This window comes from Perissodus microlepis, chromosome 11 (genome assembly GCF_051167445.1).
Source record: "Perissodus microlepis isolate ML-2025 ecotype Zambia chromosome 11, ASM5116744v1, whole genome shotgun sequence".
Classification (NCBI taxonomy): Eukaryota; Metazoa; Chordata; class Actinopteri; order Cichliformes; family Cichlidae; genus Perissodus; species Perissodus microlepis.
Genome location: NC_140471.1, coordinates 14706690 through 14723340, shown reverse-complemented (window position 1 = coordinate 14723340; position 16651 = coordinate 14706690). Strand labels below are relative to the sequence as shown.

At 40.7% G+C, this 16651-nt stretch overlaps 2 protein-coding genes across 6 annotated transcripts in view; both read left to right on the top strand.

The window, feature by feature from the left end:
- Nucleotides 1-1277, top strand: part of LOC146377403 (myelin basic protein-like) — a 52712-nt gene extending 51435 nt beyond the window's left edge. The window contains exon 4 of the mRNA XM_084945074.1: nt 794-1277. Coding sequence (XP_084801200.1) covers nt 794-1083 — 290 coding nt within the window. The 3' untranslated portion in view covers nt 1084-1277. The remainder of the gene's footprint in view (nt 1-793) is intronic.
- LOC146377402 (myelin basic protein-like) lies at nt 1219-15852 on the top strand. 5 transcript variants are annotated; one of them, XM_084945070.1, is made up of 7 exons: nt 1219-1338; nt 7697-7801; nt 8451-8477; nt 9080-9109; nt 10782-10865; nt 10990-11008; nt 14447-15852. In XM_084945070.1, the coding sequence occupies exons 1-6, from the start codon at nt 1219-1221 to the stop codon at nt 10990-10992; spliced, it is 369 nt and encodes a 122-aa protein (XP_084801196.1). In that variant the 3' UTR covers nt 10993-11008; nt 14447-15852. The 5 variants fall into 5 exon arrangements, with proteins under 5 accessions (XP_084801196.1, XP_084801199.1, XP_084801195.1 ...); XM_084945073.1 differs by lacking the exon at nt 9080-9109; XM_084945069.1 differs by lacking the exon at nt 10990-11008.
- The last annotated feature ends 799 nt before the right edge of the window (nt 15853-16651 follow it).

The following is a 16651-nucleotide window of genomic DNA, read 5'->3' as shown; positions in this document are numbered from 1 at the left end:
TTATTTTGGTGACACTGGGGCCTTTGTTTATTTGTAATAACTATGCAGCTGTGACAAAAGACCACTGTTTCAGCCAGCATTAGCATGCAGATTCTCTGGTGTAGTGCTACACCATTTCTGTCAGTACAGTGTGCGTATTGTTTTGGACGGAGGAATGCACTGGATGTCCTCTGCTGTGGGAGCTGGCCAGTTTAACGGATAGCTGTCAGAGTGGACGATTCAGAGTGTGTGTGTGTGTGTGTGTGTGTGTGTGTGTGGGGTGGGGGGGGGGGGGGGCAAGGCTCTACAGCGGGGGGGGAATTGCTCCCCCCCTTGCCCCCCGTAGAGCCGCCCCTGAGTTGAAGCGAGAAAGTGCCACGATGGGAAGATAATCCGTTGCCATTGTCAAGTTTCAGAGTGACTGTTTTAAAACTGCTCTTGTAAAGTGAAATAGTTGAATTATTGCAAAAAAAAAAAAAATAATAATTCAAGAGTCTAATTACTTGTGTTTGAGTCAAAACTAGTGATCCCACCTACTACAGCACACAAGTAGAGCCCACAATGTGGTAAGAGCCCCTGAGAAGGGAGTAGTTAACTTACTGAACATTTTTCAGTTACTCATGTCTCATTCACACCTTTTCCATCTCACTGGTTGGTTTCATTGCAGCTAACATGTAAATTGTATTAGCTCTGTTGGTCTTCGCTGCAGCAGGAAGGCCCTGCTCTCATCAAAAGAAACCATTGTGCTGCTCTGGGTTTGTTGTGTGCCATGCGGGCCCAAGCCCATAGATGACCCTTGTTGTTTCTCGCGCAGGCCTGAGTGAGGCAGATGCGAACCAGAACAATGGCTGCGTCTCGGAGAAGCCAGCGGTGACTGACTCCACAGACCCCCACCAGTGTTGGAGCCCCGCCAGCACAGCTGACCCTGACGCTGCCACACCACGCCCCCACCTGGTCCGCCTCTTCTCCCGAGATGCCCCAGGCCGAGAGGACAACACCTTCAAAGACCGACCCTCCGAATCGGACGAGCTGCAGACCATCCAGGAGCACAGCGGAGCGGCTTCAGAGTGCGGGTCGGAGAGCCAAGAACAGGACCTAGATTAGGCTAGCTTTTTTTTTTCCTCCCCTCCCTTTCCTCTGTTTTTTTTCTTTTTCCTCCTCTGTCGGCTCTCATTTAAGAGAGACGCAAGAACCCCACATTTGACAAACACAAGCGTAATACCAACTGCTAATACAACCATGGCATCCGCAAGCAGCTCTGCACAGGCCGCCTTTGGCCTGGGTCGGAGGAAGAAGAACCCCGGCCTCCTGGATCAGATTGGAAAGTTCTTTGGAGGGGACAAGAAGAGGAAGGGCAAGGTGAGGAAACCAAGAGATTCAGTCCTTCTTATGTACCTTAGTTTGTTCTGCAGAGTGGCTCCCAGAACCACTTGTTACTTGTGATTCGCTAACACACATTGTTAGAATCTGTTGTCAGATATCTGTCATGTATAATAGTGTTGGTTTTACTGTTGATTTTATGTTAAACCAAAGTCTGACATTGTCATGCGATTCACATTAACTGGCTGATCCTGAATCGACACTGGATAATGACTTTGGGCGGGGGTTATTTTCTTCGTTTTGTTTTTTTGTTTTAATTCTAAAGACGCTGTGATTTTGACCCATTTAAGAATATTTCTTTATTCTGTTTATTTGAATGGTACTGACATTAATAGCATTTTCCTCTTCAGTCAGATCTAATATCTCTAGATGTAACGTTATAGTGTTTCACATGTTGCTGTCATTAAGCGTGTTGTTAATTGGAACGTTTGTCAAACTGGAGAACAGCTCAGTTCAGGTACTTTTTGCAATGATGGTGATGATAAGCTGGGAAATTCACCTCCTTATATGTAAAACTTTTTTTTTTAAGCTATAATTTGATAAACGAGCCACAGGGAGGTACTTCACTACTGTTTGCACGTTGCCACAGTCTGCTAAGTCACTTTCAAAGTTGAGGATGAAATGATGCTACAACTGATCAAACAAGTAGCGCATGTACAGTGTATTAGCATATAAATAAGTATATTAGTGTAGGAGCTTAATATCATCCCAGGTTTGGGAATATACAAGTCTGCATCCTGTTAAGAAACAACAGGCTTGTCTGGCAGGCGAGCGATTATGAAGCATCTGAGCCTGCGCTGCTTTCTAATAACCATGTACTGCGATGTTGTTGAGATGACCTCCTTTATGAACAGTAGCAAATCTTTAACAGTATTCCTGTGAGGCCCACTTTGTTCAAAAAATTAAGAAGAAAGAGAGAAAGAAAATCCCATTTTTAAAAAACAACATTTTTTTATATATGTTGCTATAGTGCCTGCCAATAGTCTGAACATTTGTCATAGCAAATGTTCCATTTATTCTCCTGGCACCAGTCTTGGCAGCGTTGCCACAGCTCAGCCGGCTCCACTCGCTTTCGGTCCATTCAGCGATGCCCTCTGGAGGTGGTGACGAAATAGAAAATTCCAAGCTTCAGCACCTAATCTGGTTTATGAGCGCAGAGAGTTTACCACACAGCGCTGAGTATATCTGCTTGTCTTGATGATGCTACTGCAGCAAGCTGAGCCTGCAATGTAGTTCTCTGAGAAAGAAGAAATGGAAGTGCGCTTGATCTGTATGATCCATCACGAGTCACGTCTACTCGCTGTGACAGCTGTCTGAAAACATGATAATAGTTTGAAAGGAATCATATGGTATGGCGAGCTTATTCCTGTGGGCAACAATATCGCTCTGATTGTATGCTTTTTCCTTTTGTAAAGCTCTTCTAACCCCGCAGAGTGCTAATCAGAGTGCTTTGGCACATAATAATTGCAGAGAAATCATTGAACAGCATGAAAATATGCATTTTTCCCTTTGCCTTATGCCAGCCATGAAATTGTTTTCAGTGTAAGATTCAGGATAAAATGGGGTTTTATATATTTATATATATATATATATATGTATATGTATGTATGTATGTATGTATATATATATATATATATATATATATGTCACAGTTCTTTTTTTTTTCCTAGCCTGTTCAGCTGATCAGACATTGTTTTACTTTGGAAAAAAGTCAGGGAACGTGTCGACAGAACAAATTATGAAGCGTTCATGTAATGTCAGGTCTTAATTCGCTGCCGTGTTTGTTTGATTTTTCTCATTCTTGCTGTGGCCATGAAATTGTATCTTGTTTCTCGTATTGATGGCGAGTCTACAAAAGACAAACTATAAATATATATTTATGTGTTCACCGAGGATTTGCCTTCAAATGAACGAGTGCTCACATCTCAAGTAAATGACAGGTTGGTCTCACCTCTGTTGCCTCTAGCAAAACAAACAACACAGGAAAAAAAAAAAAAAAAACCTGCACTAATTTTTGGCTGCAAACATTTATTTTTCCAGAAAGATTTCCTCTTAAAGACAGATATTTTTGAATCTCAGTATCTAGTCTGTGTGCACAGATTCTCCACAGATGTTCCTGATGCATACTTTGACTTGCGGGCTGCAGTATTCGTAAGACAGATTGTCTCAGTGTTTCTCGTTGGATTGTGAATATGCATGCTTATTTCAGTAGAGTTGAATTGTTTTCATACTGGCAGATGTGGAGTCTATTGCACACTGATCCCTCGTGCTTATTAATGTTCTTTCTGTCTGATTTATTTACATATTTTTCAATCTAAACCTGAGTCGGGGCTTTGAGAAGATATAAAGACCGTCCCCAAGTAATCTAAAGTTGTGAGAAGACGCCATAAAAAACAAACTCAGGTCTTAGGACACAATATAGCTGCAGTTAATCTGCATCTGAATAGTAACGGGATTTGATTATTTCAAACAGGGATAATGATGTGCTGATTGGAGAGAAAATTACGTTTGCATGAGCATTAGCTATTCAAGCAGAAATGAAGACTCATAAAGAACTGAGAATAATTATGAAGTCTTAATTTGCCTCCTAATTTGTTGAATGGCATGCACAGTGAGTCATATTCTAGTGCAGGAGTAGTGTCAGGCTTTTTACAGGACAGCTCACAGTTGGAGCCCAATGTTTTGAGGACTCTTATAATGCCAGTGTCTTGGGATGGGGGAGAGGGGCTCTGCGACCCCCTGTCTCATTGCTTTGCTCACCTCAGGTTCTCATGTGATCCATGATCCAGTCTGAGATTTTATTTAAAACAACAGTGGCCCAGCAATAATCCACTGCTGTGTAATGCCTTTGTAATAACTGTATCTGCTGTGACCGGTGATCTGTTCCTAACCTGATCCTGTTTAAGCTTTTTGGATATTTGCTTGATTAAAACTCTTTAACAACATCAGCGCTCTCATTGTTTTTGTTTTAACTGTGTTTGGCTCAATGTCTCTTTCTAGTTCTAAGTGCAATAAATTATCTTAACTGCTCTAACAACTGTTTAACTCGTATTTACTGCAGATCAGAGGGGAAATAAGGGTGAAAAAAAATCATGTTAAACTATATTTTTTGGTTGTAAAGGCTGAGCCAGAAGACAAGATACTATATTTCACTGTTCAGTCAGTCACATAAATATGAGGCGTTATTGGAAAGCTGATCTACTTTTTATTTCTACTTGGAGCTAAGTAATGGATGACTGGATTGAATTGTTTGTATGAGTCTGAAGATGAAATGAAAAGATAATACAACAGAGCTGAGTTCAGTGATTACCTAAAGCTGATTGAAAACAGAAGTTTATGTTCAGCCCTATAAGACCAAGAAACAAGTCGGCCACTGTGGCACAGTAACTTACTGCAGACTAAAAACAAATGCTGTCTTTTGAGGAGATTAGACGGCAGTTGGGGGGGGGAATGTACAAGCATTTCAAGTGTTTCCTCTGTGTGTTTGGGTTATGCACCACTTAGCAAATATAATCAATCTAATAATGGAAGTGTGTGTGTGGAAAAGCATGAGGTGGGAGGAAGGACTGAAGATGTTTCAATTAAAACAAACGAAAACAAATTGTCTTGTATTGCTATTAATTGGTATTATTGACTATGACTAATGATTATTGAATACAAGTAATTTTGACTTTAAAAATGTGTTTGTTCTGTTTTGGGTTTGTTTGTTTTTTTGTTAGTAGTAGCTACTGTAGCTGGTTTACCTCCAGCTCTTACCTCCACTAAGTTAAAAAAACAAGTGGGTTATAATTTTAAATGTGGTGAAATTATAGTAATACTGAAAATTATTGGAATTTAAAATGAATAATAGATGTTCCCCAAAACTTGGAACCACATTCAAATGAATGCTACGCTACTTGCAACTTTGGTTGCTCTAAAAAAAGAAAAAAAAACTGCATAGGCTGCACGGAGTACTAAGTGATAACCACAGTGGTTTGACAATTTAAAAAGAAAATACAATTTGTAAGTTACAAATTACAAATAACCAAATATTAACTTTATTGTTGAGGACAACAATAAACAAGACATGTCTGACTACAACTTAGTTTTGATATGGTAACCAGTTATCACTCTCTTGTAAGGTGCCAGTCACATTTATAATTTCATAGGTAAAAAGACAGTCTATTATAGAATATTTGTAAGTCTTATTAAAGGCAGGATAGGCAATAATGACAAAACGTAAAGAAGTAATGAAGCTCTTGACAAGTGACCACTTTATTGCAGGATTAAGCTAGGTTTGCTGCTAGCTAACGGGCTAACATCGACCTGCTTCTGCTGCATAAATGGCTGCCTTGCTTAGTCACTACAAAACCGGTAAGGGGGAGCCAAAATTGCATGGTTGTAGACTGGTGAAGAGGCTACAAAAGAGATGAAAATTTACGGTTGAAGTTACATAATGTTAGCCCAGCTAACAAAACTGAAAACTTGAGTAAACAGTTGTTGTAGCCCTCAAACTGTCATGGTAGTCTTTGTGCTAAGCTAGTAGTCTCTTAACTACATCGCCATAGTTAGCATGAATTAGAGCTCTGAAGACTCGACAAATAAACATGAGTATATTTGACAAATGTCAAACTATTTCATTAAAACAATAATGGCAGCTCAGTGCAGTCTCAATTAAGGAATGGAAATAGAAAAACATGTGGGTATTTAACATGAAAAGTGGCTGGCACAAAGAGCTAAAATCTCAGGGAACTTTAGCAGACACTTAAATGAAAGCAGCACACAAATCCAAAAAAACTCCGTCACACCTGCTTGATGTCGTTTCTCTTCAGACATGAAGCTATCAGTGATTGCAACCGCCCTCTCTTTCAGATGCCAATTAAGTTTAAAAAGTAGTTCCAGAAGCTGAACAGCACCACTGCAGAAACTTGGTTTTAATGCCTCCATATCATTTGCTCAAGAGCCGAATGGCTCCATTAACAGCAGGAGAGGCACTAATGGACGACCCCGCCCCCTGTTTTTTTTTTTTTTTTTGTCCTCTCAAAACTAATGTGTAATATTCATTTGAAATGTAGATGAAGCACTCACAGGAGCAGTTACAGAAGTTATTATGCACATGTTTCACCAAATGATAAAGAAAACAGAAGAGAGTAAAACAGAGAAAACAAAAGGAAAAAGATTTACTCTCCTCAAAGGGGGCAACTGACAGAAAATGAGGATATAGCAACAAAAATCCTGCCAATTTTTACTTTTTCTTCTCCTCTCAGTCACTGAGATCACTCGAATTCCTCAACTTTTTTCATTCACACCTCCACTCACACATATGCATTAAAGGGTCAGCACTGAAGCAGCAGAGAGCACACAAAGACATCACTGAGGAAATACAAGAAGAAAACAGGGCGTCCCTGTTTCTGGGAAGTTTTTATTGTAATTTTCCATTTTTTCTTTCTTTCTTTTCTTCTTTTTTTTTTTTTAAACAAAACCCATTAAAGTTAGTGTGTGTGACACCAGATGGCTCTCAGATTGCGTAATGGTGTTGGCAGTAAAGTTTTCCCCCTTTGGTTACCTTAAGGTTCTTTGATGTGAGGTAATGGATGTGAATCCTCCTCTGCCACACACACACACACACACACACACACAGGTTTTCCTGTTACATTAGTAGGGTCACTGAAACTGATGAACGCACTAACATTAGCACACAGTGAGTAGGTGGAAATGAATTTAGTTCCTTTTTCTCTGGGTTGCTGCTTATTGCCGCTATTTGTGTTAGTTTTATGCATTTCACCTGCCACCTTTTTGTGTCCCCGTGATGTTTCCATCAGTTAAATATTTTAAATGCACCGCAGTTCTCACACAGGCATAAAAAGTCACCTCGATGTACCCTTTAAAACATGACTTTAAAGCAATTAGCTGCATTTAATTCTACTTTGGGATGATAATTACTCTTTATTTTTGACATCAACCCTTTGACAGGAGAACACAGACAACTCCAACAGCTCATTTGTACCATTTTTGTTTTGAATAGCTTGTGGCCAGAGGTTTTGCCCCTAAAGGTTATGAGGTGATGTGCAACGATTTTGCACAATGATATCATCAGCCACTTCTGAATACACCACGACTTTCAGGAGTGAAGACATTCACACCTTGATGCAGCAGCACTGTCCATTATGAAACACTCTAAAATTAAAACTAAAATTAGTCATGTTTCAGGTAGTTAACACCATATGTGACATTATTTTCAATTGGCTAAAGTAGAGATTCATGAAATCCCAGCCTTGCTGACATTTACTATTAGCGACACTGAGTAAAGGTCAGTGAAGCCATATTACTGTTATGCTTCCTTCCCTTTTCTTTCCAGGGCTCTTTCCGAGGCGCTCTCTCCCCGGGCCCTCAGAAAGCTTCTGCAACTTCCCCACGTAAGCGCGGGGCCGAGAACGCCGTGGTCCATTTCTTCCGCACGATTGTGAGTAATCCCTAAAGTGAACTGTACCTTAGAAACACTCATATCCTCTCACATCAGACATTTCACATTGAGTCAGACATGTTTTTTGTCAGCGTGGGCTTTTCTTCCATTGTTCTTCAGTGTTTGTGTCTTTACTCTCCTATTACTTCCTTTGGTCTCTAACTAAAAGCCTTTTCCGCCTGCGTCATGAAGAATGAGTCAAATAACGTTGAGTCAAACAAAGTTGAGTCCTTGCGGCGATTTGGACACTGCAGAAGTGGTGCTGTTGAAAATGTCATGAGAAAACCCCACTTTGATTTAGGGACTTGTATGATACAGAAAGTAAATCAAGATAATCGCCTAAAAGTAATCAAAGTAATCGCCTTTAATAGAAGTTCTTGCAGTTAACAGTCTTTGCACCCCATTGTGGGACTTATCGAACAGTGCCAGCTGCTGGTTGGTGGACCAGATTGTGCGTTTAGCATCTCGCGACATAAAGTGCCAATTCTTATTGGCTATTCGCCGATCTGTTTATTTAATTGGAACTGTCTCATTTGCTGAGGTCGACGTTAATATGCTCGCCGTTATACGTGATGAACGATTCAAGTGGCGGGAACAGGCCACCGCTCTGTGAAAACCTTCTTACCTTCTGTCATTAACTCTTCTTCAGGTGTCCCCTGCCCCTCCCAAGTCTAGGGTGAGTCTTTCTTACTTTGTTAAAAGGATTCTGCATTTATGTTTGATTCGAAATGACAGCTGCGATAGGCTACAGACCCTAAGGTGCATAAGCAGTTAAGAGGATGGATGGTGTATCTTTATGGTGTATCATAAGGTCTAAAGACACTGAATAAAGGTACATTTTTTAAAAATGTAATGTTTTATTTATTGTTTTCTAATAGAATCAGTTTCAGGTAGTAAAGGTCAGCTCGTTGAGCATCAGTTGAAACAGTAAATACAGATGAGATGTGTAAATGTGCAGAAACAGCCTTGGGGAACATATATGTGCAGCTTTATGCTTTGTGGGCAATGCTTTCCTTGCTAAATGTCACTAAATTTGTGCTCTTTTCGATGTGAGCATCTGCCTTGCTCCTCCTTCCTCTACCTCCCTTTGCACCTCCTGTGCACCTGCCTTCCCCTCTGTGACCCTGTGACTCCCCTCCTTCCCTCTGGATGGACTCTCCTACCTGCCTCCTCTCCTTCCCATCCCGCCTTTGCACTGAGTAAGACACCCTTTTTTTGCTATTTGTCTCCTCTCTCTCCTATCTCTTGTCTTTGTCTTTCGCTTCTCTACACACCCAGTGGAGAGGACTAGCAGCCAAGATAGGCCTGGTAGGTGGTTTAAAACACACAAAAAAATCCAAATGGAGGTATCATGCCTAATTAAACTTGAAGGAAGCTGAGTTCATCTTCTCAAACTGCCTTCAGCATGATGCCTGTGGCTCTCTTTCCATTTACTTTCCATCATCCACTTAAGCCTTCATAATCAGTCCATACATCAGCGATAATGCCCTCATTTCCTTCCTTGACTTAAGTCCATTTTCAAAGTATATCAGTTCCATTTGGTGACCTCGCAGCCCGACTCATCCACATCATGTGCGCATATTGTGCATCCATGATAACACAGGCCTACTCCTCTTCATCATCCTTGTTGCATTTCAGAAATTACTTTGAGAACGACTGAAGCGAGGCCGCCTTCTGCTTCATTTGGCAAGCATTTAATTTAATGTCTCCATCATGTATGTGAAGCAGCAGCAGGATGACTGTGGGTAAAAGTGAAAAAGCAGATTTGCTTAGGGGCTGTGCAGAAATTACTGGCAAGGGAGAGAATGAAGTTGTTCTTTGGACCCGAGGTAGACAAGTATTCAAATTTGTTTAAATAGTTATTTATTACACAAGTATACTCACCAGCTACATTATTAGGCACGCCTAAAACTGGTTCAGGCTTGTGATGGTCTAATGATGTGAGGAATATTTTCTTGGTGCATTTTGGGCCCTTTAGTACCAACTGGGCATTGTTTAAACCAGGGGTCTCGAACCAGGCCTCGCTGGCTTGTGTCCTGCAGTTTTCAGATGTGTCCTTGATCCAACAGAGCTGATTTAAATGGCTGAATTACCTCCTCAACATGTCCTGAAGTTCTCTAGAGGCCTGATAATGAACTAATCATTTGATTCAGGTGTGCTGACATCTAAAACCTGCAGCCCACCAGCCTTCAAGGCCTGGTGTTCGAGACCCCTGGTTTAAACACCACAAACTGCCTGACTATTGGTAGCAAGGTGCACCTAATAAAGTGCTTAATTACACTTTTAGAAAAAGCCTTTGTTTTTGTTTTTATCATGTGTCAAGTGTCATAAGGTTGGTACATGAATAAAGGCAATGGAGTAAAAGGATTTGAATCTGTTGCGAGGACAGCCTAATTTAAGCTCAGCTCCCTGCTGTAATTTTCAGACAGTCCCTAACTGCTTTTCTCAGAGCAGTCCTCAGTATGTTGGGTTGATTACATTTTTACACCTACTTGAAAAGAATGTCCAAGGACTTTCATCCTAGTGTCTGAAATATTACCAGATTAAAACACTGATTATGCTGATTAACAATCAGCACTTAGGGTGTTTTTAAAAGGCACACCGATCCATCAATGCAGGGCAGTTTTAAATGTCAACACCTATGATAATACGAATGGTCCTCTTCTATTTATCAAACAGAAGAAATGACATTCAAATAATCAGCAAAAACTGGATTTGCTGATTGATGGTTTTATGCATAATTCAAATATTTGGATGAAAACCTCACCAGCGGATTGCAGCATATTCAGCAAACATTTACACGATTTTTGGAAAGCACACCAATCTGTCACGAAGAAAACCATCCCTTGTAACTCTGAATTTATCATTGTCATATGCTGGGCTGGAAATTTCTTCAGGGCTCTCTGCAGAAAGCTCAGCCATCTCTTAATCCTCTGATAGAGTCCTTTAACACACTTTAATTCTTCTCTCCCACTGCCAGGGCCCCCAGAAGTCACAGTCTGCTAAAGGCAAGAAGGCCAGTGCAGGGGACGGCAAAGGCACCCTGACTAGGATCTTCAAAATGGTAAAAATAAATAAAATCACACTGCTTTCTCTGTTTCTTCATGCTGATTTTCTTCGCTAGTAATGCAAACAGAAAATTATTCTCCCTAATCCCTCTCCCTGCCTTGTCTTCTTCTTTGCCACAGTGATAATATCAGCAGCAGAGTGAGTAACCGATACTTGGTGGAGGGATACTTGAGTTTGAGTCGCTGCTCGTTTGCTCAGCATTGATATGCTTAGAAGCCATTGTAATGTCATTGCTAAAGCAGGCAGCAGCAGAATAATAAGAGGCTTTTAGACACAAAGTTATTCATCGTGCACGCTACAAGCTTTACGCCAGCGCTGATATAATCATGCAGAAGATCCACTTTTGATGAGGGTTCGCTGGGACTATTTCTAATGCTTATAATATAACCCCTTTTTTATGCTGTTACAAAATAAGGTCTGGCATTAATCATGTGACAAGCAATACAGTGTTTAGTTTAGTTTAGTTCTTTTTTCTGTTCGGGAATGTATTAACTGGCACAAAAAGACACATTAGCAGCCAAAATATAGGAGCAACACAGGAGCTGCTGATCTCCCGCTGCCTCCATCTGTTAATGTGTTTTATTGTGTGATTCTCTGGTGTTTAAGACGCAGGTAATTTACAAACAGATGAGAGAACTGATGCAAAAATAATAAAGAAGCTGAGAAAATTTAAATGAATGTCACTTAGACAGACAGCAATAATGTTCCAAGTCTGTACTAATGCGTATCCCATAGATTAGCACTGGCTGATTGCATGTTTCTGTTATGTTAAAAAATGTATATGTTCACCATCAGCTTCACATTGCTACCTTCACAGCCCCTCCAGAGCAGTTCCTAATAACCAGATTTGTTTTGGTGCGTCTTGAAGAGGAGTGTGAGTCTTCATGCTCTGCTAGTTATTTCCTGACAGGATTTAATTAGCCAGCAACTCTGACTTTACCTGAGATTGTTATTTAGCTTAGCGATTACTGATGGTAGAGAGATATTCAAATTTCCCCTGGGCAGCATCCCCGTCTGTAGTGCTAAATTGCTGTCAGTGAGCTACAAGAGTGTAAACAGCTCAGGAGGCCACGCACTCCTGGGACGCTCCATTTGAATCTTCCTAATAAGGCTGATTAGTGTTGACTTAGTGCTATCACAGCAGCATTTCTACACATAAATGTCAGCAAGGCCCAAATGGAAGTAAGATAAAGTCATTTTTTTCATTTTTTAATTCGGTTTTCACATGTTGTCTCTGTTCGTTTTTAAGTCCGAACACCATCGCTCCCTTTCGGGACAGATATCGAGTTTCACGTGAAATGGCTAGAGCAGTCAGCAGCCCCTGTTTTATGAATAAAAAGCCTTGTACATTGCAGGATTATCTCCTACTGCAGTCTGTAAAGATTTGTCTCATTTGAATAATCTTTATGCCTTTTGCTCTGCTTGCTTTTTCTGGCAGAGTAGCAGGCACGAACAAAAACAAGTGAGACAGGAAAAAAAATAAAAAATTCAATAAAGTCTGTAAAGAGAGAGCTCTGAGATAAAAGCAGCCGGTCTGCTCTGGACTCTTTTTGGGATGAAAATCAATGGGTGACTAGAAATCTTTGCTCTGAAGATGACAAAGCAAATGTATTTGCAACTGGCAAATATACCTATCCTACTCTCATGTTTCCTCTGTGCTGGATGAGCCCCATCTTTTACAAACTCTGACTACATTTCTGATACCTTTCACAGACTTTTTCCCTAGTTTTGTTTCATTTTCTTACAATTCTGTTTTGCGTTCACACATTTTTTTTTTACTTCGTGTCATTTTGAAACTCACATCTGTCACTTGCATAATCACTTTTACTTCAGCATCAGAAGTTTTGCCATATTGCACAACATTGCTTAAATATATTAGATTCTGACACACTTTCTCATAATTCTAAATCCTTTTTTTTTCCATGGAAACAGTATCTCTGTGAAGGTTCTCAGTCATCCAGGTCATCGTAGTCTAAGTTGCTTGAAGACGTTTCACCTCTCATCCGAGAAGCTTCTTCAGTTCTAAGGTCAAATGGTGGAGAGTCCCAGATTTAAACCCAGTGGGAGTTTCCCCCCAAAGAGGGACAAAGGACCCCCTGATGATCCTCTACCTAATCACATGAGCCAAGGCATGAAAACGGGTGTGGGTCACAATCAGCCAGGGTTTCAGGTGAGCTCATTATGAAACCTGGCCCCACCCTATCATGTGATTTCCTGAGGTCAGATAGCCCAGGGTGTGAGTGGGCGTTAAGGCGTCTGGGAAGGAATCTCAAAACTGGATTATAGATGGCAGACAGTTGGTGTCGTAAACCCCTGCCTCTGTTCAAAGATGGTCGCTCACAGTGGACATAGATGGCTTATTTCACTCCTCCTTCAAACCATCTGTCCTCTCTGTTCAAAATGTGAACATTGGCATCCTTGAAAGAGTGACCTTTGTCCTGTAGGTGCAGATGGACTGCTGAGTCTTGTCCTGTGGAGGTGGCTCTTCTATGTTGTGCCATGCGCTTGTGAAGTGGCTGTTTGGTCTCTCCGATGTAGAGGTCTGGGCATTCCTCGCTGCACTGTACAGCATACACCACATTGTTAAGTTTGTGTTTTGGAGTTTTGTCTTTCGGATGAACCAGTTTTTGTCTGAGTGTGTTGCTGGGTCTGAAATACACTGGGCTTAAATCTGGGACTCTCCACCATTTGACCCTAGAACTGAAGAAGCTTCTCGGATGAGAGGTGAAACGTCTTCAAGCAGCTTAAAGAAGTCCAGACGCTTTTCTTTCCAAGCTCCTTAGACCATGGAAACAGTTACATATTTCAGCTACATTGTTATATAAATGCATTTATATAAAAAATGAATTGAAACTGGCCAGAGGAGGTGGTTAGTTTGTGATATTACTCATTACACTGACCTAAATTTACTGCTCTTGTATTGAAGTTTGTTTTCCAGATGCAGGTGGGTGACACATTGGTGTTAACACATTGCTTATGACTTTAACTTTAGCTAATAAGATTTTCAAGCAAATGCATCACTTTCTCTTGTATTTTGATTAGAGTAAAGGTTTAAGATTGTGTGGGCTGTGGGTTTAACATTAACATTTTTTCCAGCAGTCCGGGGGAGTTTTCCGGGGGAGTCATTGGCTGGTCTCTAGGCTTGTGTGACTAAGGCCTAACCTGCTCAATTCTCACCTTAAATGATTACTCAGACTTGTTAATGTTAAGGTCATTGTTCAGTTTGAGAACGTATGGGAGATAAAAAGCCTGAAGGTTGGTTAATTCATCAATGTGTGTCAATTTCAGGCTTAATGGAAAGCTGATGAAATCATGTATTCAAAAGAGAAACAGCAACTTATCTGGGCAGCTTATCTTTTCACAAGGCTGATGGTTTATAATGACCATCATTCACAGTGAAGGCTGTTTTTTTCATTCAGAAGTTATTAGCTGAATGATCTATTCGTGGATTTGTCTGCAAAGTGCTTAAGTGAATACTGTAATTACACTCTGTGCAAAATGACCGGAGGGCTCTCTTTTAGTGCTGAAGCCGACATGTCATGTGCACATATTCATCATGTGTCTTGTCTTATGCAGGGAAGCAGGAGTGCTTCTCCAGCCAAACGCTGAGGTCCATCTGTACAGCCCCTTCCAACAGCACGACGGAAGGCGTTCAAGAGCACGGGGGGTGTTTAAAAAAAAAAAAAAGAGGAAGAAAACGAGGAAATCTTAGTTATCCCTTAGACTCACTTTCCCTTCCACCTCTGTTAACACTGTAATGCTCACTAAATCCCTCATTTCTTTCCACCCCACCCCCCCACCGCCCCAAACACTCTTTTGGCTGGTAGATAGCGACACAATCTGTCTCCTCCCTCCTTTCCCTGCATTGCATTGTGCTAAGTCTATGCAGTCATCATCACCGGTGTGAACCGTTTGCCGAAGTTGATCCCGAAGCCGCTCACATGTGCAGCCTGAACGCCCCCACCCCTCTATATATACGTGTATTTGGGTTTCTGTGGATGTCTCCATGTATTTCTTTCTAACACAAGGTGGCTAAAACTGAAGCAGACCCGGAGAGCTGAAGGTTAGGGCCGGTGCAAGTCCGACTGACTTGATCGTCATTGCCGTCTGCCGATCGGGTGAAAAGACCGGGTGACTTCTGTTTTAGAAAAGAGCGGTTTTCTGTCTCGTCACGCTGTCTACGTCACTTAAGTTAAGCGTCCTGTCCTACATGTACGTTGATCTGCGTTTGTCATCATAGGACCTAAGGCTGAATCTGGAGTTTTGTTGTAAAAGTTTCTAAATTTTCTAAATTGAGTTTCTCCTGTAGTCTTTTTCAGTCTATGAGATAATGACTAATCTACCTGTCCACACATAACAGTGCAGTTTTCCACCTTTTTTAAAACCTTGAATCTGAATCACGATGCCACATTCAGACCTTTCTTCAATGCTTTAGTGTACTGTAAGTCTCCTCATCTCATTGCTTCTGTCTCCTGTTTGGCACAGATACTGTAAACTGAATTCATTAAAAAAAAAGCTCAACAATAAGTGCCTTTCCTCCTGACTACCAAATACAATGTGCTGTTTTTCCTTCATGTGGATAATAAAAAACACACAATTTCAAAAAGGTGCTCTGTAACTAACTTTGTAATGACACATTATGAGGTGTTTTTGTTCTTTTTGACAATTTGTGAGTTTTCTGTAAAAAAAAAAACAAACAAGAAAAAGAAGAAGAAGCTCAGCAGCACCAGTTTTGTGCTGTTCCATCCACCTTCCAAAAGCAGCCATGTGTGATCTGCAGCGTCCCCACCCGCCCCCTGTTTGTTTGAGCCTTCTGAGAGCTGTGTTGTTTTTCTTTGTTCTGAAAGGACCCTGAGAATGAATGTAAACTTCCTCCTCATTACTGTATGTGTAATAAAACATGACCTGCCACTTAACTGAGAATAAAACATTTAAAAATATATATATATATATATCTATATATATATAAATATATAAAACCAGCTCTACTGACTGCATTGTGTCTTTTTGTCTAGAGCAGCAAATGATGCATCTTTAAAAAAATAAACCAACAAAAAACAGTGAAACAAAGTGATGTAACAAGGTCATGCCAAACAAAGACATGACAGTCTTTTTTTTCCCATTAAGCCTAAATTCGTGATTCACCCGGTAATCACTATTTGGGCCAAGCTTTCCGAGCTCATGACCGGAGCAGATGGAGTACCTGTTCGCTATTCTAGCACATGTGTAATCACACAGAGTATATGCAGTTTCATGTCATGCTGAAATTACTGAAGTACAAAAGCTTGCTGGAGCATTGAAAGTATGAATGCATTTCCCCCAAGAGGATACATGTGAAATTCTTTTTACCACAGCTTTCATAATTAAAGTAGATAAACACGGCCCTCTAAACATGTTTTTTTCTTCCTTTTCCACGTCATTTTGGAGTGATTATTCAAAAGTGAATCAGAGGCCACAGAAACACCAGCCATGTAACAGCTGTATGAGTTCTAATTTGAAACTGGGGAAATCTATTGTAGTTGCACAGTGAATGGGGAAGTTAATGGAAAACAGGATGGAGTTACCCAACATGGATATTTGTCTGTTTTATGTGACGATATAGCAAAGAGGTACAGATAGGTCCAGAGTTTGCTGTGGACTATCAAACACTCAGGATGTGATTGAAGTGCAGACTTCCAAAGACTTTAAGAAAAGTACTGCATTAACTGTTCAGAAGTTACAACCATTTTAATATGTAGACCCCATTTTCAGATGCTCTGAAGTAGCTGGACAAATTGACAT